The following is a 23,683-nucleotide window of genomic DNA, read 5'->3' as shown; positions in this document are numbered from 1 at the left end:
TGGCTTTTTTTTTTTTTTTTTAATTATAGCATGCCTTTCTATTTACTTCCCCTTTACTAAGAGGAGAAAAAAGAAAAATGCCTATTTATTTATTCTCAAGTCAGTGGAGCTTTTTCTGTCCTAACTCAACTCAAGAGTAAGCTTCCTTCTTTATCATATTTCCTTTTGATTTTAGAGCTATATTCCATTTGATATATAAAATATTTATTGTGACTATTTTGGGTTATAGGATCAGCCTATAGAGGCATTTTTTATTTGTTTAAAAACTCCCCAAGAATCAACTTCTGTTTTTGTGTAGGAATACTTCAGTTTTAGAGGCAGCTGCATTTTATCAGATAGTTGAAGGAAAAGATATTTTAGCAAGAACTCAGGTTTGTTTTCGTCTCTGAAGGCTTTCTTAGTCTCTGCCAAATAGAAATAATCTTGTTTTCCTCTGAACGTTTACAATATTTTATCACTGTTTCGATTCAGGTTTCTTTTAAAGTTTATAGGTTTTTTATTTCTGTAATTGAATTTTTCTATCTGTAATTGAATGACAAGTTTCTTTGGGGCAAGGATTAAAAATGATAATATCTTTATGTTTTACAATTTCTAATGTACTTTTTTTATCATCTCATTTAGTTCTACATCAGCCCTTTCAGGTAAATATTTTTATTTTCCACGTTTTACAAATAAGCAGACTGAGGCTCAGGAAGGTTAAAATGTTTGCTCAAGATCGCATAGCTATTTAATTACAAATTTAGGACTCAGACCTCCCATCCCACGCTAATTCTTATATTAGTAATAATAACAACAACAATGATAGTAGTAATATGTAATAGTAACTTATGTTGAGTGCTAATAGCCAGGAACTGTGCTTTACATACAGAGTACAGGGCATTTGAAATTTTTCTGTTATGCAACTTTTTACAACAGAAAAATTTTAAATATATTCTACAAAAAGTAGATTACATAATGAACTCCTTTGTGACCATCACTTAGCTTCAATAATAATCAGCGTTTTGTCCATCTTGTTTTATCTCTTCCCCTAACACTTCTTAAATATGTCATCTTTTAATACGTGTTATGCACAATGTGTTTTTGTTATAAATATCTCAGTATTTATCTCTAATGTAACCACAATTCCATTAGACCTTAAAAATTAATAATAATCCCTTAATATACTCCGATACTCCGTCTATTTTCGGTTTTTCTTAATTACCTCCAAAATATCATTTTACAGTGATTTGTTCAATTAACATCCAAAAAAGCTTGATTGTTGCATTTAACTAATGTGCCTCTCAAGTCCCTTTGAAAGAGAAAAGATATACTCTCTCTTTCTCTTTATCCAGAGAGGTATTGACCCATTTTCACAAATATAAACATTTTATTGAGAATTATACCAATATTGATAAGCTTCCAGTGAGGAAATATTTTCTAGAGTAAATTTTGTTAAGCCAATTTAAGTTCTTGATTGATTTACACAATGAAATTAAATAATATTAATTTTTTCATGCTAGAAATAACTGCTTTATTTTCTGATTTTCATAGCCTTAGATTTTGAAACCTTTTATATGCTATGAAAATCAGTAAGCGTATATTTAGTGTCAACTAAGCAGGACTCTGTGTACACTGTCACTATATAACTATATACTTTATATTTCGTTTCATCTATTACTTATAGGCTTATTATGATCAGGAACTTAGTTTTCTTCTGGTAGAGGCTTAGTAAATGTTTGTTGATTTTTTTATTGAAATACTGTGAATAATTTATTGCCAAAATTAAAGAATGTGTGAATTTTGCTAATTAATCATTTCAGCTGAGACCTGCCAGATTGCTATGATGCAACGTCAGAAATATACCATGTTGCCATGCCAGCATAATTGTCTGATATCCATTGAGGGACTGAACAGTTTGTTCAGAAATTTTCTCGCCTGTGTCCCCAGCTGGTAGTGGCAGCAGGGAATTTGATAACTAAATGTACTGTGCTTCTGGTAGCTCCAGCAGCCTGGGAGTCTCAAGGCTATGAAACACTTGGTTTCATCCAGTGTAATGACACTCATCTTTATTTACATTATATTATTTTGTGTCCCATCTCAAATTCCTTGCTTAGTGAATTTTCCCAAGTCGCGGTCTGGAAATTCTTTGCCATTCTCCCACATTCTCTCTACCCGTTAGTTTCTCCATCCATCGTTTCTTAGTGAATATTTTTCTGGCATTTGTTTTGAAGACACATTGTATTTTGTAGACGCTTCGATTTCTTTCCCCCACAATATTTGTCATGGCTGCTTTGGTCATACCTAAGGACCAAACTACTCCAAAGTATATCTTTGCCATTTATAGCAACATAGTATTTCAAAGGGAAATTGTAGGGATGTGGATTTCATTATTCCTGTTTGAAAAGGAGGTTATGACTGCGACAGGAAGCTTCGTGAGTGTGTTTTAGAGCCATGCAGATTAGCAGTGCAGTTGCAACGTACGTCTTCTCATCTGACTTCTGGCTACTATTTGTCGGCTCTCTTACAGGGAACTTATTTGTGCAAATGTTTAAGATTCTTTGCTATTCAGTTTTGACATTTTTTTCTGATTACATAAGTAATACATGTTCACAGATGGAATTTGGAAAATAAGAAATTACCAGTGATCATATAGCAGCAATCTCTTATTGTGTTATAGGGTTAAAGAATATTAGAATCAAATAATGATTAGCGACCAGTTTGTCTAGACCCTCCATTTAAATGAACAAAGCTAGGCTTTGATTGTGGTAGAAACGCCCGGTGAGAGAGATTAAGCAGAGATCACAGTCCGAGTCTCCCTATAGTAGCAGAGTAAGTATTTTCAGGCTAGTTTTAGTAAAGAGTTGGAACGCTCAACCTTTGATGGAAATTTTAAGGTTAAAGAAGAGCAGCTGTAATTTATTTCTCATGATTTTACTGTAATGTTTCTTTATTTTTGACTGCAGTTGGTATTTGTTAACGACGTTCACACAGTAGCTTTTCTAAAAAGGAAAAATGCAGAAACATCTCTAAATGTTATACAAACTGACCTAACTCTGTGAAAGTTATTAACGCATTCAGGGGAACTGGAAGGAAGGCCCAAAGCTAAGACGTCTCAGAGAGCACAGGAAGCTGAACACTGGCCGTGGCACACTCAGGGGGACTCTCTTAAAATACGAAGACAGAAGGAAAGATCGGGCTGGACTTTCTCACTGTCCTCTCCCGAACTGGGCCGCAGACCCCGTGCGGGCTTCCCGACCCGCCTCGGGCTGTGTTCTAACCCCGGAGTGACTGACCTTGGACTCCGGGAGATCAGCACATCAATGTCACACAAGTCAGTCTAGCAAGGCTGCCTCCTGCCGTGGTTTCGCAATGTGGCGGAACAGAAAACAGCCCCATCTGTCGAGTGGGAATGGACTTGCCTTCAGACAGCGTGGGCGCGGTGCCCAGCTGCCTAGATCTCCCAGCCAGGTGCGGGGCGGGCGCAGTGCCCAGCTGCTTAGATGTCCCAGCCAGGTGCGGGGCCCAGTGCGGTGCCCGGCTGCCTAGATCTCCCAGCCAGGTGCGGGGCGGGCTCGGCTCGCGGCGGGCGTAAGGAGTCAGGCGGCTACTCTGGGAAAGCGTGCTGACCGCAGAGGGCTCCACTAATGTCGCTTCCTCTTCAGTAAGAAGGGACAAAGAAGGTTCCTGGATGAGATTTGTGCCTCCTTTAGCAAAAGCAAATTGCATGACTTTCTGTTTCTTTCCTCCTTTCCTCCAGTTTTAGTAGTCATCATCTGCAGGGTATGTGAGTCGCCGGTGGCAGGAACACAGATGGGGGACAGCCCTGGCTTCGAGGCACCTGCCCCATCGGCGCGGGGCGCACGGGCTGTGACACGCACGGGTGTGGGGACGTGGGGGGCGCCCCGCCGTGGCTCTCAGGTTTGAAGGCGGCGAGGCGCGGGGAGGGTCAGGCAAAGCGTCAGAGAAGAGGGACACTTCCTAGAACACTGAGGGGCGAGTGGAAGAGGACAGGAAGGCGGGGAGGGGTGGACTGTCCTAGTCAGGACGGACAGCGCGAGCAGAGACTTGGAAGCGCTGGGCTTGCGGAGACCGCTGGCTGCCGAGCAGCTCGGTTTGCGATGGCGACAGCGATGTAGCGCCTTGCAAGTGTGTCTGCTCTGGTCAGCGATCCTTCGGCCTTTAAGTCCCATGACAGTTACTCGTGGCCCGGATCCCTCTCCTAGACCCGTTTTCTCTTTGCCTGACCTCCATTCCTCTTTAGCCCTTTCCTCCTCCTCTGCTCCTTGCTCCTTCTCCCCGACGACAGGATGTAGGTAGAGTTTTCCAAGTTCTGTATTTTCTTCTTGTCCAGGAGACAAGCCCAGAAGCCCTTTTCCTCTAAAGACTCTCACTGCTAATCTCCCTGAGGAAACAGGGAAACGAAAATAATGAGCCTGAGGAAGTTGTAAGAGCCCCAGAAGCCTTCAAAGTTCTCAAAGTCATGGTCGCTGGCCTTCTCTGTCACAGACACTGGAAGCGGGCTCACTTCCTGTCCTCGCTATGATTCCTGTCTGGGGGGTTTAACAAACCCCTGTAGTAAAGCGCCATCTGACGCCTCCCTCTGTGACAGACCTTCTTTCCAGACCGTCGTCACGAGGAACACAGTGGGACAGAACAGTAACGATAAGTGCCATTCTCACGAGACAGTTTGTAGCTTTTAGGATCTCTCATTCCACAGGTTCCTTCTCCTGTTTAAATTTTCATTCACTAAATATTATCTTCAGTCAGAGTCAATAATGATGAAAAAACTTTCAGGCTGATTTTTGTTAAAGCAAACAATCGTATATACGGAATAATGACTAGTAAATAGAGATAGATATGCACAGCAACAAAACACAAATGGTGGCAGATTTGTTTTAGCAGCTGCACATTGGGTAGTGCTTTGTTTTCTAAATTTCCCAGTAAGAAAAATGTAGCTTTCATCATTGAAACATAAGATACTATCTACATATTTATTCAGTTAAAGTAATCCTGAGGATTATCTGTTCTAGGTGGAAACTATGATCGGAAAGAGCAGATTGCTATAACTGTGTCATTTTGCTCAGGATATTTACAGAAATTTCTTCCTAGGTTATGCTTTTAATATTTCCTCGAAGGAACTATCAGAGCTTTAAAATGAAGTCGGAAATGACCCTATGAGATCTCTGTTTTTAGAAAAACAACGAGTCGTTGTGGGTCGGAGGTGGGAGACGAGAGAGGACCCTTTCTGGGAGTCTGAGCCAGATGACGGGCTGCCCTTGAGCGGTGACAGTGACCTGGAGAGGAAGGAGCAGATGTGGGAAGCAGGCACTTCAAAGTAAACATGTCCAAAATTAAACCGCTTTTTTAAAAACTAGAATTCCCTCCCCCGCCCAGCAAATTCGCTCCTTTCCCCCTGTTTTATATGTCAGTAAATGGTGCCCCTTCCATCCACCCCGCTGCCCAAGACATAAACCGACTCTCCACCCGCTTCTCCCGGCATCCAGTCCATCACCAAGTTCTGTTCTTTTCCCCAGTTGTCTCTTAAATCTCTCTCTCTCTCTCTGCTCCTTCGTTTAAGCCGCCATCCTCTCCTGCCTGAATTGTTTCAGGAGTTTCCAAACCGCTTTCCTTCGCTTTCATTCTCGCTCTCTGCCAGAGCATTCCGCCAGAGTGGTTTTCCAAAACCGAACATCTGAGCCGGCTACTCCTCTACCTCAATGGCTTTTCAGTGCTTTTAGGAAACGGTCCAGATTCTTTTAAGTGGTTTCCATGACTTTGCCAGAGCTGGCCTTGCCTACCGTTCTAGCCTAGTTCCTTACCAGCTAGAGCAGCTCTTCTCTCGGAAGGCCCATCTTCACAATCATAGCCCTGGCTCCTCGTCATTCAGATCTTAGCTTAAAAGTTACCTAAGGAGAGGTCTTCACTTCTAGCTCATATTCAAGCACCACCCAGTCAGCATCACCTCGCCCTATCTTAATTGTCTGTAGAGAACGTATCACTATTTGATAATTCTCTTATTAATTAATTAATTAATTAATTTGTCTAATTACATGCTGCTACCTTTCCACTGACTTTTTCTAATCTTCCTTCCAATCTGTTTCACATTTCTGGAATGGAAGCTCCAGAAGAGCTGAAACCTTATCTTTTTTGTTCACTCTTATTTCTCCTGATATATGCCAGCACTCAAAAAATATTTATTTATGTGATGAACGAATAAATAATCCATCTCCTGGAGACCAGTCTCTCTTCTTGTCAGTATATTTTGCATATTATTTCCATATTGACCTTCTTTAAACATTAATTTCATTGTGTCTGTCCCAGATTGAAGGATGTACAGCAGATCTTAATTGCCCACTGCCATCTGTGCATGCTTCCTACCTCTGTCTTATTTATTCATATTTGGCAATCATTCCAGTCCCCTTAATCTCTCTTGCGTCTGTCATCTCGCAGCATATTTAATTGACCGAAGAGAGAGATTCTAAGGCTAGCAGAATCTACATCACATAAGTTAACAGTTCTTTATCTGCATTGGTGGCTTGTCTTCTATGCTCCAAATATATATATATATCTCGCTTTCCTTTGAGAATTGTGAAGGATGAACTCTCAAATTCCCTTTGAGAATTTGTTTATCTTAGAGAAAATGTCACAATATTAGGACAAAAATAACTTTCGGTAAATACCCATCCAATCTTTGGTGCTTGTAGAATGCCTCTGTCACAATGCTATTGGAGCATGTAGTAGAAATACGGATAATAACGCTTGCTTCCCAGTATAATGCCAGTATATACTGGGCTTCTGCTCTTTCTGCTGGGCCCCATGCTTTTCTCTTATCTACCTAATTAATTTTTTAGGATGGATTCCTAGGAGTGGGGAAAGAAGTAATTCAAGGCCAAGGTTACCTAAGTCAATTACAAATGTAAAGAAATATAATTCATAATGTTGGGACTAAGAACATGAGATCAGAATCAGACAGACTTGGATTTGAATCCCGGCTCCACTCTGATTAACTGGGTAACTGTGGACATATTGCTTAACTTTTCTGAGCTTTGCTTTCTTGATTTATGAGGCTGGAATAATCATGAATACTGACCTCACTGACGAGCAAATGGCGTAACATGAAAATACTTAGCATAGAGCCTGGCACAGTATCAGAAATCAATAACTGTTATTTATCGCTATGACTATAGAACTCAGCTTTTTTTGTCCACTTCTATTCTTCCAACATAAATTACTTGTTAAAAGATTGGCACCCCATTAATAAAGTATTCCGCCTCTAAGTGAAAACTTTTAAATGGGAAAGTAGCAGTGGAGTGGATTCCATTTTTAATAGTCTTCTACAAAGGACAGCGACTCCCAGCTGATGTAAGTAGCAGGGAAATGGGGGCGTTTGTAGGAAAAGAACATTATAGTTGAGATTTAGTAATAACCCTGGTTATAATTTTAGGTTTCCAAAGTTTTAAAGGGCTGGAAAGTGTGATAAAAAGAGAAGTGAGTGCTTGATTAAAATAGAAGTACAGTATAGTTAATTTTCTGCTATAATGTCAGCACTTCAGTTTAAAATTATAGAACGGATTAAGCAAAATGTAAAAAGCTAAAAATAATGTGTATTTTTTTTTAAATGAGAGTTTAGAACTAGTGTGTTTAAAAGTAATTTTTTTAAAAACACTGTATATTGAAAAGGTACCGTATAGGCTTGCTAATTAGATTTTCATTAACAATAGCTAAAATGGTACAACTTTGAGGAAATCGATTTCGGTAAAAGTTTCTTCTGGTTTGTTTTACCTCCAGACAAAAGTCTTTTGTTTGATGCTTTCTGTGTAATTACAGGGTGTAGGAAAAAACAAGATCGTTGACAGATTCCTTCACCTGCTCAATAGACCACGAGAATATATCCAGCTGCACAGGTAAGAGGAGAAGACCCACAACCTCTTAAAATCTGATTTAATCATTTATTTTTTTCCCCTGGTACAATTTAAAAATTACTTTCTTAAAGGCCCATTTTATAAACATGTTTCATTTCTGTTCCTCCTGCTCATATTTCTCCTCTCCTTAAAAGGTAACAAAACCATGCAAAATTTATTTTTAAAGTGACTAATGCTTTATAAACATGAATTAATAGATATTTTGTGGACAGAGAGTGATGAACATTATATTCTAGTAACAGATTTCATCAACATAAAGACTCTTAAATTAGAATAAAAATATGTAGAGGCTAACCCCACTCTAATAGGAAGCTAAAATAGCTCACAGAGAGAAACAATAAATGATATGAATCTCAGGTATGAGATAAGGAACTCAAAAATATGGAAGAAGTAAATGATTCGTGTCCTCGCCTTCCTTAAAAACATTTTGTGGGTTATCTAAATTTGTGTGGTCAGAATGATGGTTCAGGGATAGCTTTTAGTTAAACAGAATCAAAGAAATTTTCTAGACATGGATTGAGTTTAGATTTATCCGTAAACCTGCTCCAAATCTTTTAAAAATAAAACATAAGCAGATCCAGAGAGAGAAAGAGAGAGAGAGATCAAGGAATATATCAAGTAATAAGCAACTTAAAACTAGATTAAATTATTATTGTTTTTTCTCCCAGGAGATAAAAAATATTGTAGTAGAAACAATATTGGATTGAGTTACAAAATTTTTTTTGTTTTGGGTCCTTTCACTAAATAATGATGTGTTCTTAAAAGAAAACTAAGAGAAAAGAAGGCAAAGTCAGTGGCCAAAGGAGAAGAAAAGTAAACCTGAAGGACGGTCAGAACCTACCTCTTGGAATTCACACCTCTGGCTGCGATGGTGTAACTGGTACCAGATCAGTCCTACCGCAGGGAAGAGCTATAAAACTAGGCAAGATTCACAAACACTGGGAAAAGAACAGCAGCCAGGGACGGCTATGAGCCGAACAACAACCAGAGCTCCCACGTGGTCAGGAGCCATCATTAAACATTGCTGGTATTCAGAAGACACCCCAAGAAGTCTGTGCGGTAGAAGTAGCACCTGTCTATCCATTAAATAAAAGTAACTCTACACCCACCCTTACAAAGTGTCAAAAATAAGCCTTGGCAAAACAAGAATACTTGCTATTTAATGTTATTTTGGAAGTATTTCTCATACAAAATGACTTTAAAAATTAAGGGGATGAATATTAGAGGGAGAAATGCCTTGAAAAGTTCAAGTTGATTCAACAATAAATTAACTGCTTAGCTGAACAAACTGAATCTTGAATGAAGGAAGACTACAAAATCTAGACATTCAACAACATAGCATCATGACGTAAAGCAGTCAATGGGAAATTAATAGATATACAAAGAAACAAGAAAATTGGTTAATAGAAATAGACACCGAAATGATAGATAATGGAGTTAGCAGACAAGAACTATAACATATTGCTATAAATATGTTCAAGCATCTAGAGAGGAAGAAAATGTACATGAAGGCATTATTAGGGATTCTCTGTAGCAACCCTAGAGAAGCAGCCTCACATATGAGCAATCGGAGTCTAAAAGAAGGGAGAAAGAATGGAGCAGAAAAATATTTGAAGATATAAATGACGGAAAAAATCCGAAATTGAATGAAAAATATAAGGTCGATCCAGGAAGCTCAGTGAAACTCACTCAAGCGGGATGACAAGTACCTTATAATCAAATTGCTGAAAATTGAAAGAGAAAATCTCTAAAACTGCCAGAGGAAGAAAGACACACATAGTCGCCCCTTATCTGCGGAGGATACGTTCCAGCCCCAGGTGGACACCCAAAACTGTGGCTAGTACCAGATCCTAAATATACTGTTCTTTCTATATGTGTGTACCTTTTCACTTAAAGGAAGCACTGTATGGCTTTTCTTTGGCATATCCAAGTTGCCAGAATCACTCTTCTTACACTTTGGGGCCATAATTGAATAAAACAAGGATTACTTGAACACAAACACTGCAATACTGCAACAGTCGAACTGAAAACCGAGATACCTACTAAATAACTAACAGCCAGAGAGTGTATACAGCCTGAATATGCTGACCAAAGGATGCTTCACTTCCTGGGCGGGATGGAGCAGGACAGTGCACAATTTAAATTTTAAACTTCCTCAACTTGATAAGAGGCATCTATGAAAATCTACAACTCACTTGTATTTAATGGCAAAAAACTAAATGCTTTCCTTCTGTGACTGTGGAAAAAGCAAGGATTTTCAGCATGATGCTAGTGCAATAAGGCAAGAAAAAGTAATAAATGGCATACATACTGACATGGAAGAAGTAAAATTGGATCTTTTTAGACATTGTGTGTATAAAAAATCCTAAGAAATCTACAAAAAAAATAAAAATGAAAACCATCAGAACTAATAAGTTGAGTTGAGCAGGGTCACAAGATACAAGGTCAAAGGGAAAAGTCAAATGGACAGTAGGGAAATAAATTTTTTAAAATACTATTTACAATAGTGTGAAAACATGAAAAATTTAGTAATAAATTTAACAGCATATGTGCAGATTTTAATTTGCTAATTTTAATAGAGCCTAACAAGATCATCTCAACTCTTAAACTTCTGTAGGTCACCTGCATAGTTTCAGAAAATTTCTAGCCTATCCACATATTCTCTCATGGTTCTCCTTTGTATTTCTGATGCCTTATATGAACCTAGTAGTTTCAACTCCCTTTTTTTAAAGAATTTACTATGTAGAGATTACAGGGCTAGGTGTCATAGGCGATATAGGAAGAAATAAGAAACAATCTTTATATTTAAAGAGCTATAATACTGTTCTCGATTGTCATTATTTCATCCTTCGCTGTTCACTGAATTTGAAAAACTCTTCCTTTTTCTCCCCTTTAAGCTTTTCCATCAGTTTTTCTTCCCACATGGACAAAGTTTAGGGAAAATAATGAAAGAATCAAAATGTTTAAGTAGTTTGCTACTTCACCTGAATAACTTATTTATAACAAGGCACGGGTCCAGTTTTTGAGCCACAAGGCACGTGGCGTGACCCATTTTTTGCATTTTAAGGTTGGCACCGTGAGCGCCGCAGTTATGCGGCGTATGTGCTGTCAGAGCGAGCTCTGCAGCTGTTCATTCTTAGGAGAATTTGTGTTGTTTTGTTTGCTTTCTGTTTCGTTTTGAATGTTTAATGGTGCCCTTAAAAACATGTAATTAACTGAAAGTTTTAATGAATGTATATACTGATGCCACTTAAACATATATCAATTTAGAGCAAAAACAACTTCATTTAAATTTTGTATTTTAAAATAATCAAGCAGAAAACCAACTTTCTCTTAAGAATGACTTCAGCAGTTGAAATCAGCTCTCAAATTTATGCTCCAGAACGAAGGAAGTCACTTTATAATGAGAGTCCCTTTTTATATTGGGGCAATTTTTCCATTTCTTTATATCAGACAACAAAATATTGTTACATTAGGCTCTGCTACCACAATCAATTCTGGTTGTAGATTATGGAGATTCCTTAAAACAATCAGCAAAAAAGGAGGCAAAGAAATAGAACTGGTTTTTAATAATTATTCCTGAGTGTATGTCACCATTATGCTCATACTCAGGCCTTTGGCTTATGATCTATTATCTTTAATAGTTATAAGAAGTTTTGATGCATCTTATTTTTCTAGGAATTATTCCTTGACTTCTAATTATTGGTGTAAAGTTCTTTATAATATCATCTTTTGTTATTTTAACGTCCTCAGCTTGATCGATGATATCCTCATTTTTATTCCTGGTATTGGTTACTTGCCCTCTCTCTTTTTTGCATGATCAGTTTTGCCAGGGGGTTATCAATATTATTTGTTTGTTCAAGTAACCAGCTTTTGTCATGTGGAACCTCTCTTTTGTATGTTTTTCTATTTCAGTAGTTTCTGACCTTATCTTTATTTCCTTCCTTTTATTTTCCTTGGATTTAATATGTTGTTTTTTATTAAACTTTTTTTATATGAATTCTTAATCATTGAATTTCAACATTCAATTTATATATGTGTTTGAGGCTATCTGTCTTTGAATCTCTCTTTTAGGTTCATCTCTAAGTAAGAGGAATAGACAAGGTCATTTCTAATATCTCTTTTAGCTCTATATTCTAATTTTTTTGAACAGGCAAGAGGAAGGCAGTAGTCAAGGACCTTTAAAAAGTTTAGATTAGAGATACCATACCATTCTACTTGCCTAGAATGTCTTTTATACCAGCCTTTGGTTGTGAATTAGCGAATGATCTGTAAGTAATAATTACATGCTGCTTGTTTACATTTGTTCTAATTCTGACACTGGCTACATAAATATGTAAATGTTATGTATGAAAAAACTTTCTAAATTCAAAATGTAATAAAAATTTCATAGCCATTATAATATTATTGATCAATGATAATATTATAAAATAATATATTTACTTTAACAGGGGCTCTAGATATCTCTATTTGGCAATATTTGATATTTATTTTGTAAAGTCATCATTTCTGTTTAAAATATGTCATATTAATTACTTATCATTAATTAAACTGACATTTCCATTAATTTCAATGTGAGTATTATTATTATTATTATTATTATTATTATTATTAGATGCTATTAGGGCTGTATTTGCCATAAAATTTAAGCTCAAAAATTGCTTTAAGAGAAATATTTATTTTTAAAGACCTAAAAACAGCAGTCAAAAAAAAAAATGTTTAGATTTCTCTGATCTATGGGTGACCTACTTAAGGCCTTTATTTTAGATTCCTTTGAATGGATTTGAGATGTTACCATCTAAATAATCAGTCACGTTCTGTTTAGTTTATGAATGTCATACCAACAAAATTGGTTATGAGCCATCAAAACATAATCTTGATAAGTGAAACCATCATCAAACATACATGAATGGCCATCTTATACTGATCAGATCTCATAAAATAAGCAAGCTGGGCAATTTATGTCTTTTGTTAAAATCGAGGTACTTTTGATATTACATATTTCAGACAGAAGAGACTACATGGCTCACATTTGTAAAATGTATCTATTTACTTGTTTTTCCACAATGTTATGTTAATTTGACATTAAAGGACACTTAATATGTCAACTTTTGGAGCTATATTTCCTCCTTGGGTAAAAGTACACTTCTGTATTAAAATCAGAATTATCTTAGGGTTTGAAATACTTAGGGTACCAGAATTTTCTTTTCTTTTGCTATCCCTCATGCATGAAGATGAAGGCACAGGTTCAATCATTAGCATGACCTATACTTTTGGTTATTTTTCTAATAGCGATGCCCATTGTAAATACAGAGTTCCTGGGTTCCCCAGTACAGTCTTAATTTCCTCTTCCAGTGGAATTTTCCCCAGGCATGCTCAGTTTATTTCAGACTGGACCGTTATCTGTCCTGCTCGCAAGTTTTAAACTTGTATCCACGCATGTCTTTATTCTTCCATCTAAAATGCACTTTATTTCTCCTTTGGGATTTGGTCCATCATTACTTCTGTATGAAACCTTTCCTGATTTGGTATTCTGGGCATAATTCTTCCATCTTCTGAAACTCCATAGGACTGAATTTGTACCATTGAAATATAAAATACATGGATTTTAGATATCAAATAGTATCTTCACCATTAACTTTTGTGTGGCCTTGAACTTCTCGAGTGCTAATCTCCTTACTTAGCCTATCAAATTGAAATAATAATACCTTGCAGGGTATTTGTAAAAATTAAATGAGAGAACATGTGCAAGGAGCCAACCGTGTCTGGCACATTTTAGGCACCTAAATTTTTAGGCAAACTGATAAATTCTAGTTTCTTGCCATATACCCCACTTTCTCGTCTCACTCTGATATACGTATAGTTTATTTCTATATCTTCTCTCATCCCCTCCCCTTTCACCACTTGTGCCTGCCCCCCACTAAGTAGGGAACTTTTAGAGGGCAGGAGTCTGGTTTGTTACATATTAATTATTCATATAATTTGTATTTATTGGATTCCTATTGCTTGCCAGTGGCTGCATTAGGCACTGGTAATGTATAGGTGATGATACTGTTTTTGACCTAGAGGTGCTTGCTTGCCTTCCAGAGGGTCAGAAAACATCAGCATTTATAATACAGTGTTGTGCGTCAGCTATGAAAGAGGCACGTGCAGGTTCTGTGGGAACCTCGAGGAGAGGTGTCAGCCCTCTGGGTACGCGTGCGTGACGTGGCGGAAGTTGTCTGGCAAAGGCGGCACGCAACCTGAGTCTTAAGGGATAAGCAGGAGTTTTCTGAGTGCATGAGAGAGAAAGGGGCATTTTGCTTATTGGAAAAAAAAAAAAGGCTATCTAAAAACCGGGAAGTGAGAAGCAATTTGCTGTAGCATGGGAAATATATGCACAGGGCCTAGAACTGATGGCGAGGGGAAGATGTGGGCCTTGTAGGGACTTCACAGGCCCTGCTGGTGGTGAGTTCCCCCTGAGTGTGCTGTGGCAGAGTTAAAGCAAGAAGGACCCTCAGGACCACAGCCCGTGGGTAGATCAGAGTCAGACGAGACCTGAATCACAGAGAACCTAGGAAGCGCTCGCAGCAATCCAGACACAGCTATTGGGGCTGAACACATTTATTGGCAATGAGAACGGAAAGAAAGTACATATTCGAGAAGGTTTAACTGCATTATGTGTGAAGCCTCGATGACTCTATGGAGGGTGAGGGGGAAAGGGGAAAGTTCCTGTCTTATGTGTAGTCTGCCAAGCAGGAGGCAGGCCCTTCGTGTGGCTCCCAGCGCAGAGTGATTCCCGGCCTGTGTTTGTCGAAATGACTCGATGTGCGCTAATTCTGCCCAGACCTTCCGGCTCCGACTCCCCTGCCTAGCGGCACCGGTGGACGTTTTAGAATTGAGCGAGGTCCCTTATCCACACGTGCGTGACCTATGACTGCACTGCGTTAAGTTCTCTAACCCCCGAGATGCTTAAAACGCTGCATTGTGGATGGTTATTGTGAAAACACTTGCTTTTAAAACCCTGTCACATTTTTCTATACTTTTTCTTTGTGAAATCAAATGAGATAATATGAAGTATAAAACTGTAGCATTGACCCTCTTCGAAGCAGATACCCTGGAGCAAGCCCTGCCTCGCTTTAGCGAGCACAATTCAGCGTACGAGGCTTTCCTCAGGCTGAAGGAAACTGAGTGTGACGGTGTACATTTTGAAGTTCACAAAGTCCCAGAGATATTGGTGGAAAATGGAAAAGTTAAAAGCTTTTCTGAAGCCTCGTGGAAGAAATTATTATCGAGCCAGCAAGACATTCTCGGCCACTGAGAGCAGCGGAGGACCGGAGACGCGTCAGCTGCCGGCGGCCGCCCTGGGCTGCCCCTTCCGCCTCATCCTCTCCATTAGGAATCCGAAAATACTATTTCAGAAACATTTTTATCAGCTGTCGGACAGTAAGTAGCATTCTGGCTGATGAAACGGAGGCCTTCTACCGCCCTTGTTTTACAAAACGAGTCATGCCAGGACCACTAACTTTTCCATGTAAATCTGCAGGTTCATAATAATTTTTAACTCTTTTGATAATCCCCAAGTCCACTTAAGTTCCTGTATTATTTTTGTTCACTTTAACAAACATGTACCTAGCAGCCGTTGTGTGCCAGACCCTGTTCTAAACTGTTTTCACAGTGCAGTGCCTTACTGCTCGCTATAGCTCTGCGAGGTCAGTTCTGTGACCAGCTGCGTTCTGCAGGTGAGGACGCTGGGGCACAGAGGTTAGACCGCCGGGCTGAGGTCACACGGCCGGCTTCCTGCAGTCTGGCTCGGCTGTGCCCTAACCACAGCCCATGCCGCTTCATCGGATGGTACGTTAGTGATGATGGTGCTTCAGCCAGTACCTGACTGAGGCACTCGTGAGCCTGTTGGTCAGCCACTTCTCATGTTCTGTATTTCAGTCTATGTCTAATAGCTTGAGTTTTTCAATTCTCTTTTAAACCCAGTATATTTCTAATTCTTGCCAGCTTGACCCCAAGGTCTTTCCTTTGGCCGGTTAGTCCACATTTTTCCATTTTTTTCAAGTAATATCCTTATTAAATTTCATTTTCTGTTTTCCCGACCACTTCTCCAGATTATTAAACTTTCTTTTTGGTTCTTATTCACATGTACCCTGAGGTATGTTAGTAAATGTAATAGCTCTGTTTTCTGTTCTGTCACCCAGGTACTTCATAAACACGTAGCCAAAGTATTTCCTGTGGCCTTGTACACGATGTCCCTCCCTCCCCCCGGGCCAGCACTGCCTCACGTCTGTCAGGGCACCCACCACGTAGATGTGGGTGACAGAGGTCGGCGAGTCTGACCTGCAGACAGACTCCTGAAACAGGAGGGACCAGCAAGCGGCATGCTCAAGGCCGTTCTGGAAGAGAAGGCTGGGAACAGGGAGAGGTCCAAGGGCTTCCTTTTGGTTTCTATTTCCGAAATCATGAGCTACACAGGCTTGTGGCCCGCTGACGCAGTGCGTCCTTCTCCTTAGTTTTGTTACGTCTCCTGGCCCAGAGAATAGCTAAGCTCCTTTCAAGTGTGTTTTTTCTTAGTTTGAGAAAAACTTTAAAAATACAAAAAAAAAATAATAATAAGGTAAATAAAAATGCATAACACACACCCACATTTATCCCTCAGATTTAAACGCTTAATATTTTTTCAAATTTGGTTCTACTCTTCCTTTTGCGGAAATAAAACACTGCGTGTAAGGGTAGCTAAAGTTCCCTGTAATCGCCGCCTCCTTTTGGGCAGCTGGTGTCAGAATCAGATCGACCTGTAGGACACCCAGTTGGCATCTGCAGAGAATCTGAGAATTTGAGGGTGTGGAAAACCCACACATTTAGTGTCAGAAGGACTGACGCGTAGAAACAGATCACACACTCCTGAAACGCATCATGTCTGCACACTGCAACCGTTGGAAATACAGGTTTCTAACGTGTTTGAAAATCTTATAAATAAACAGTTTCAGCGACCCGTTTGTTCAGAATATAACGTTACACTGCCCAGTTAGTCTGCAGAATCACAGATTGACGTTAGGAAAGAGGGATATTCCAGAGCCTAAGTAACAAAAACGTTTGTGCATTCGGTAGCTGAGGTTTGTGTTGAGCTCTGGGCAGTGCGGTCGGTGCCGTGCTTCCCTGGGTCTGTGTGGCTTCGCGAACTCTCTTCAGCTATAACAGCCATCAGAACCGGTATCAGACTGAACTATCACACAAGTGGTGAAGTGTATCAATCACATTGTTCTCTCCAAAATATCCTTTAATTTTCGATGAAAACAAAAAGGTTTTGTCATATTAACAAAACTTTCTTAAAGTGTTTTTGAGATATTGTTTTCATCTTCGGCTCATTTTTTTCTTTCTGAAAAGTTCTCTCCTCTCATGGGCAATCTCTTCTATTCTTTCAGGATGAATATGAGGATTTGGATAATTTGTCCTTTTCTGTCATTTGAGTTCAGACATTAGTGCTATTTATTTAAAGTTATTCAGAAAATCTCCAAAGCCACACCCAAAAGAAAAAAAAGAGTTCTTAATACCTAGATAAAACTTCTTTTTTTTTTTTTAAAGCATGATTATAGAGGCAAATGACTGAAAACAGGCTACTGTCTATCAGTGCTACTCAGATGTCGGCCTTCTCCGTAAAGCCTACCTGGCCAACCTATTAAAAATCCTAAACCCCACTTTTGCCAGTGTCCCTGCTTTTCAGTCCTAAGACGACATAGCTGTTTTATATCTTCAGTAGTTGCTGTACACACCGCCTTTCCAGCTTCATTCTGGAGGCCCTCCACAGTGATTATCCTGACACAGTTCATAAAGCCATGAAAAGAACGATTGCCTTTTTAAACCAATCATTTGTTTAATTTGGGGTTCAAGAAATACGATAGATACCAGAAGAGAAAAGGCAACCAGACTCTGAACTTGCTCTACGGCATCAGCTCTCGTCAGCTCAGCCCATTTTCCAGAAAGTGTTGGCTCAGGACAATAGCTACTTAATGCTGTTTTCTTAGTGGTGACTTAAACATTTTCGTATTGAAACAACTGGGTATGTCACAGAATCGCGTTCAAAACCTCCACCGAATTTTAACATAAAATGGAGATGACAAAGAAGTACGCTTAGAGGGCCGCTTCGGTCCTCAGCCCTGTAATTCCTCAGCGGTGTTTGTTCCTTTTCCTCTGCCATTAAAACGACACCACAAAATAGGCCGGGTTGAAAGAAACTCTTTAACTTTTGCTGCTAAAAGCGGTATATATTATTTTTCTCATGACGCAATAGTGTCTTCCTTTAAGAAATCCATCTTAAAAACTTAATAAAGTAGGTACATTGCAGAAACCTTAAACATAGATTTTTCTTTAAGTTAAAGGTTCTCCTTTATAACACTTGTTTATATACTATTTTCTGTTTGACTCAAGTGGTCAAACTGTGATAAATTTAAAACTGGAGTACTGAAAATTTTTTCCAGTTGATGGATAACTGGAAATGAGCATAAAATAATTCACTGCTTATAGTATACCAAATAATATTATGATGTATTCAAAATGCAGCTTACACAGTAAATTTTAGGCGATAAGTACTACACACACAAAAAATGTGTTTGGGGTTATTAACCAAAAGAGACATGCCCGATCAGCTTCATGGTGGTGCCTTCCGGTAGACTTTACTAGTAACAGCCTAGTTTATCATTTGTTTTGGTGATTGACTATACTTATTGTAGCTTTTTTTCTTTGAATTGCCTGCTGGAAAATATATCTTTTCATATTTAATCTCATTCAAGATCCAGTTCATACCGTACCAAAGGTTGTACGTTATCTGTCTGGTAAGACAAGTTCGCTTACATATAACATGAGCCTAAGCTCATCAAGGGAAGGAGTTTTTTACCTGTTTTGTTCACAGATACATCTTCAACACCCAAAGCAGTGCCCATGAATAGATGTTCAGTCAGTATTTGTTGAATAAATGACTGCGGAATGTCCTGATATGAAAAAGTGACCACTCACTAAAAGTCAGCTCTTTATCACTCTTTTATGTTGTTACCGATTGGTGAGTTTTTAGACACTATATTTTCCGATAAAGATTTATTCAGCATTCGCTTTGGTTTCAGGTCTAGGTGCATCTTTGACACTCGTTCAGCCTCGTATGTGAATCTGCATCCCATTCTTCTATTCCTTTTTAAACACTGAATAGAAAAAAGTATTTTTTAATGGCAGGTAAAAAGGAAAAAGAAATTCAGTCATTTTGAGACCCTAAAATTTACCGGGCCAGAGAAGCTAGTTTTCAGAGTAAAGACATAAATCATTTTTTAAATACACCACTTTATTAGAAACGTTTCTATTATTTTTAAAGACTAGACACCTCACAAAACTTTCAGAGTTTGTTAAAAGACTTGATTATCAGCATAGCTTTGAATATTGGGGGACTTTTTTAAATAGTGTCAGGATAGTAGATTCTGAAAACTAAGCACGTTGAAGCGTTTAGCTTCTATCAGATGACTGTTTTTTTGCTTTGGCCGTTTTCTACCTGCTCCTCCTGTAAGAACCTCCCTCTGAAAGGCAAGGCGTTGCATCACAGTAGACTTCCTCCCATGAATATCATCCCCCTAATGTCTGTCTTCCTTTTATGGTTCGTTAGGACTTTGTGCATCCGTACGCATTAGCGATGGGTAATTGACCACTACATAAACTATTTATCCTCCAAAATGACTGTTTTAAGAGCTGGAGTCTTTTCAGTCACTTTGGCAGAAGTAATACTTTGCTTATCTTCTAGAAAGGACTTTTCCCTCACAGCATTCAAACAAAGCACATGTAATAATACTCTTCCTCACTCCACTTTTATCTTCCTTTTTACTCTCCTGTATTCCTTTATACGTTCTATTTTAATTCCCTCGGTAGAGATGAGTAATCTTGGGCTTCAGGAGGTTGCGTGATTGACCGAACCAGGAGCCCTCAGATTTAAGCCAGCGCTGCTTTTTAACTGTCATCGTGGTAATCATAGCTAATTCGTGTCTTCCTCGTTTTGTGTCGGATGGCATACTGCTTGTAATGACTGTGTCTGTTTGAGGGCCTGGGGAAGTTTCCTTCCCAATGGGGTGAAGTAGATCCAATGGGGTGGGAAGGTTGTGTGCTGCTCGTCAGCAGAGAGCCCAGAATACTTGTAAACATGGATTCATTCTTGTTCGTTGGCATTGCCTGGGTCTAAGTACCACTCTCTGTTTTATTAGTGCTCCTTGCCTTTATTTCACTACTTATTTTTAAATTAAGCCTCGTAGAAATGATATTCTTGATGATGCTATGATCTCTTCTCCAGTTGAAAATGTCTTTTGACAACATTTATTTCTCTGTCAGTAATGTTATGCTTATATCTTATTGGCAAAAATTACCATTGAATTCTATTTTTATAATCATCCATCTTTTTAAAATATTGAGCAAATTTTCAGTGCCTTCTGTATGCTGTATTCTATCTTTTCTTTCTCATGTTTGGCTTATATTAATGAGAGGACTCTTCCTGTAGTCATTTTTATTATAACGAACTACAAAGTTAGAAGAAGATTTTGTCAGCTATTTGCAGCTCTGTGTGTCTGTTTCTCCCTTCACTCTTAGGTATAAGTATTGTTTTTCTAAAAGAAAGCTAACCGTAAACAAATTAAAGTACAGCTCACTAAGATAACATTCTCAAAATAAACCATTATTTTAAGATCTTTTGCTACTCAGTAAATTAGAGGATATTTGCTCAATGTACCTTTACAAGCAATATATCAGAGCAGATTGTGCTTGCTTTCTAGAAGCCAACTTTCTTTCCTTACTTNGAGAGAGAAAGGGAGAGAGAGAGAGGGATTGGGGAGGGAGGGAGAGAGGAACCTGGTCCTCATACGATCTAATGACTTTTATTGCTACCGGAATCATTTTAAATTACTATTGAAACATTAATTGTTCCAATTTTAAAAAACCTTTAAAGCCACAGAGTTTAAGTAGAAGTCTAGAGTTTAGCACCATATTTCTGTGAGTAGCCCCTTCATCGACACAGGCTTTAACTGACAGACAGCTTTAGTCTGTAAGAAGTGGCAACAATTGGTGCTGATATAAATGGCAGCAGTGTGCAGAACATTCTAATTAATGCCTCGAGCATTATTGGTAACTGTTATGTATTGGAAAACCATCTTTTTATTACACCTTAGGCTGAAGAAATGTGACCAGATGTGTTTTAACTTTTCTCCTCCCAGTACTGTTGAAGTTGTTGACTCTGTTTAAACTTTTATGAGTTTCTATTGCAAAGCTGTTCTTGAGAGGAACAAACGGTAATAGAATTGGAATTGTAGCGAATGAAATGTTCTCCTGGCGTTATTGCTTATTTGTGTGGAGGATTAATTTCTTTTGATACAAGGCACTCATAAATACAGAGCAATAATTTTAACCAAATACTCTGAAAGAGAATCAGTCTTTAAAAGTTAATTCATCCGCTATGTGCAACAGAAGCGATCACCTTATCATTTACTAAGTTGAAGTTTATAATCTTATAGGATATCTGAAAAACAATCTTCTTGTATTAAATAGTGTGCAGAAGATAGTGGATTGTTTTCTACTCTTACATAATCGGGGGAACATTGAAGTATAAACCAGCCCACTTTTTAAAATTCATTTTCATTCTGTGTTTTTTACTAGCCTTTGCTTTGCTCTTCATGTATAAGACAAAAGGATCAATAACAAGAACAAAAACCACTTTTATCTTACAAATCCCTATTTCTCATAGATTGCTCCACTGAAGGCCATGATTCCTATCTGTATTTATCCTCGTTTGTAGTCCCTTTTAGAAATCATCCGATTTATGCTTGTTCACTCAAACTTATGGTTGTTACTTCTGGCACAGAAGTCTTTTCAGAAACCTAATTTAACAAGTTGTATGCTATCAGAATTCAAGTGTTATACAGCAGTTTCATTTGCCTTTTTAGAGTTGGAATCCGAGTTGAATTTCCTGTTCTTAACCTGTTGCTGAAGCACGCTAATTAATGACTGAATTCTTTTCTACTAACAAATGATACAAGAGTTCCTTTTTCTCTGTTGGCGCTGGAACGTGTCATGTCGTTGCCCATTAAATATGTGACAGCTGAAGTGAGAAGTTCACTATGTTGCTATAAAAATCTGTGTGAACACATCTTTTTTCTTCTTCACCCACCCCCTCCTGTATTGCTTGAATATTAACAGTGAATTTAAGTAAGATTAAACTCTGTTCTTGATTTTTTAAACTCTAAAAATTTTTAACAGAAGATAGTATGAAGTATGTCCTACAGTAAACTTTTAAGACCCAAGAGTACAGAAAATGGATATGTGACTATTTATCCTTCTATTGCATAAGAAACATTTTATTCATACTAACAGTTGATAAAGCTCCAATAAATTGTCACAACATATTTTCACTTTCCTTAACATCCTCCAAAGCTTTATTTTAGACACGTTTTAATTTGAATGTTAGTGAAGATGAAAGAATAATCGTAGATTCTTTGTAAAGTGTACTACTAGAGCCATAGGACGAGCACCAAGCCCACGAGAGCCAGGATCACGGGGCCGGGAGCCTGAAGTAGGGCTCAGGAGTGGCAATATGCCAGATCCCCGCCCCACTCAGGAATTATCTAAAAAAATCAGTCACCAGTCAGTCAAGTTAGAGGGAGAAGCCTTTTGAGCGAGGTGCAAATAGGGCAGGTAGTGGAGAAATTGTAAATGTCAACAGCTGTATTGCCAGCGTACCTGCTCACACCGTGGTAAAGGATGACGCTGACGCGGAGGTTACCTGCGACAATGAGAAGTGAATGTAAACTCAGCTGGAGCCCATGACAGACATAGGAAATCTCCTCCTCAGCCCCTCGTCTTGTCAACCCTAATGTACTTCTCGACATGGCTGGACTTTCTAACCTATACTTGTAAATGAGTATGGTCAGAAAGTCGGCCTTAACCAAACTCGGCATTTAAAAAAGTGCGTTCTGTAGTTCTAGATTCTCAATCAAAAAAAGGAAGAAAAAAAAAAAAGAAGTTCCATGATTCGATTACTTTGAAAGTTCGCGTATTGTACGTTGTACTTACCATAAGCTATAGTGTTGATTTTTTTAACTTTTGGCATTTTTGTTCATTTCATTATGCATTCATTTATTCACCAAATACTTATTAAATTCATCCTGTGAAGCTGACAACCGTTAGATATGCTGGGGATGGGATGAGGGACAAGGCAGATCGAGGTAGATTTGGTCTACACTCTTAAATTTACAGTCTGGAAAGAGAGACGTTAAAATAAGCAGCTGCAGTATAGTGGGTTAAGGGCTAAAACAGGGATATACAGGGCTCAGGAGACAGATAGCAAGGCTGCCTCACCTGGTCTAAGAAGGATCCAGAAGTGGGTTTCCTGTAAATACCGTCTATGCTGAAAACTCAAAGAGCAGGTAGAAGTTAGACAGGTAACTCCCAGTCATCAGAGCAGCAGCAACAATAATGAACAGGTAAAGCCGACATGTAAGTACACTACTGTCTGCCGTGTACTGTGCTAGGTTCTTTCCAAGTGTCCTATTAGCGAGCCCCTGGGGGGCTTTTTACGTACCCAAGATCACATGGCTAGCAATTGATAAGAACTAGAATCTCAGTCCTGATTGGTCAGACTCCTAAGGCTGACCCCACTACAGTCGCTCAAAGAACTAAACTGATTTTTATTAAATATGTTCCACTAAAGCAAAAAAGATGTTTCAGTTGTATCTGAAATTTGCATTTTTTGTGATTGTCACGTGGTATTTTTTTCTAATAGATAC

At 38.6% G+C, this 23,683-nt stretch overlaps 1 protein-coding gene across 6 annotated transcripts in view; it reads left to right on the top strand.

Moving 5' to 3' along the window:
* VWA8 (von Willebrand factor A domain containing 8) overlaps positions 1–23,683 on the top strand; it is a 265,675-nt gene that overhangs the window by 111,739 nt on the left and 130,253 nt on the right. For all 6 annotated transcript variants that reach the window (XM_039877207.1, XM_039877209.1, XM_039877206.1 and 3 more), the window contains exon 21: positions 7,807–7,883. In XM_039877207.1, the coding sequence (XP_039733141.1) occupies positions 7,807–7,883 (77 nt within the window). The remainder of the gene's footprint in view (positions 1–7,806; positions 7,884–23,683) is intronic.

Source organism: Pteropus medius, unplaced genomic scaffold (assembly GCF_902729225.1).
Source record: "Pteropus medius unplaced genomic scaffold, Ma_sr-lr_union100, whole genome shotgun sequence".
NCBI classification, from domain to species: domain Eukaryota; kingdom Metazoa; phylum Chordata; class Mammalia; order Chiroptera; family Pteropodidae; genus Pteropus; species Pteropus medius.
This window is presented reverse-complemented; position numbering and strand designations above follow the sequence as displayed.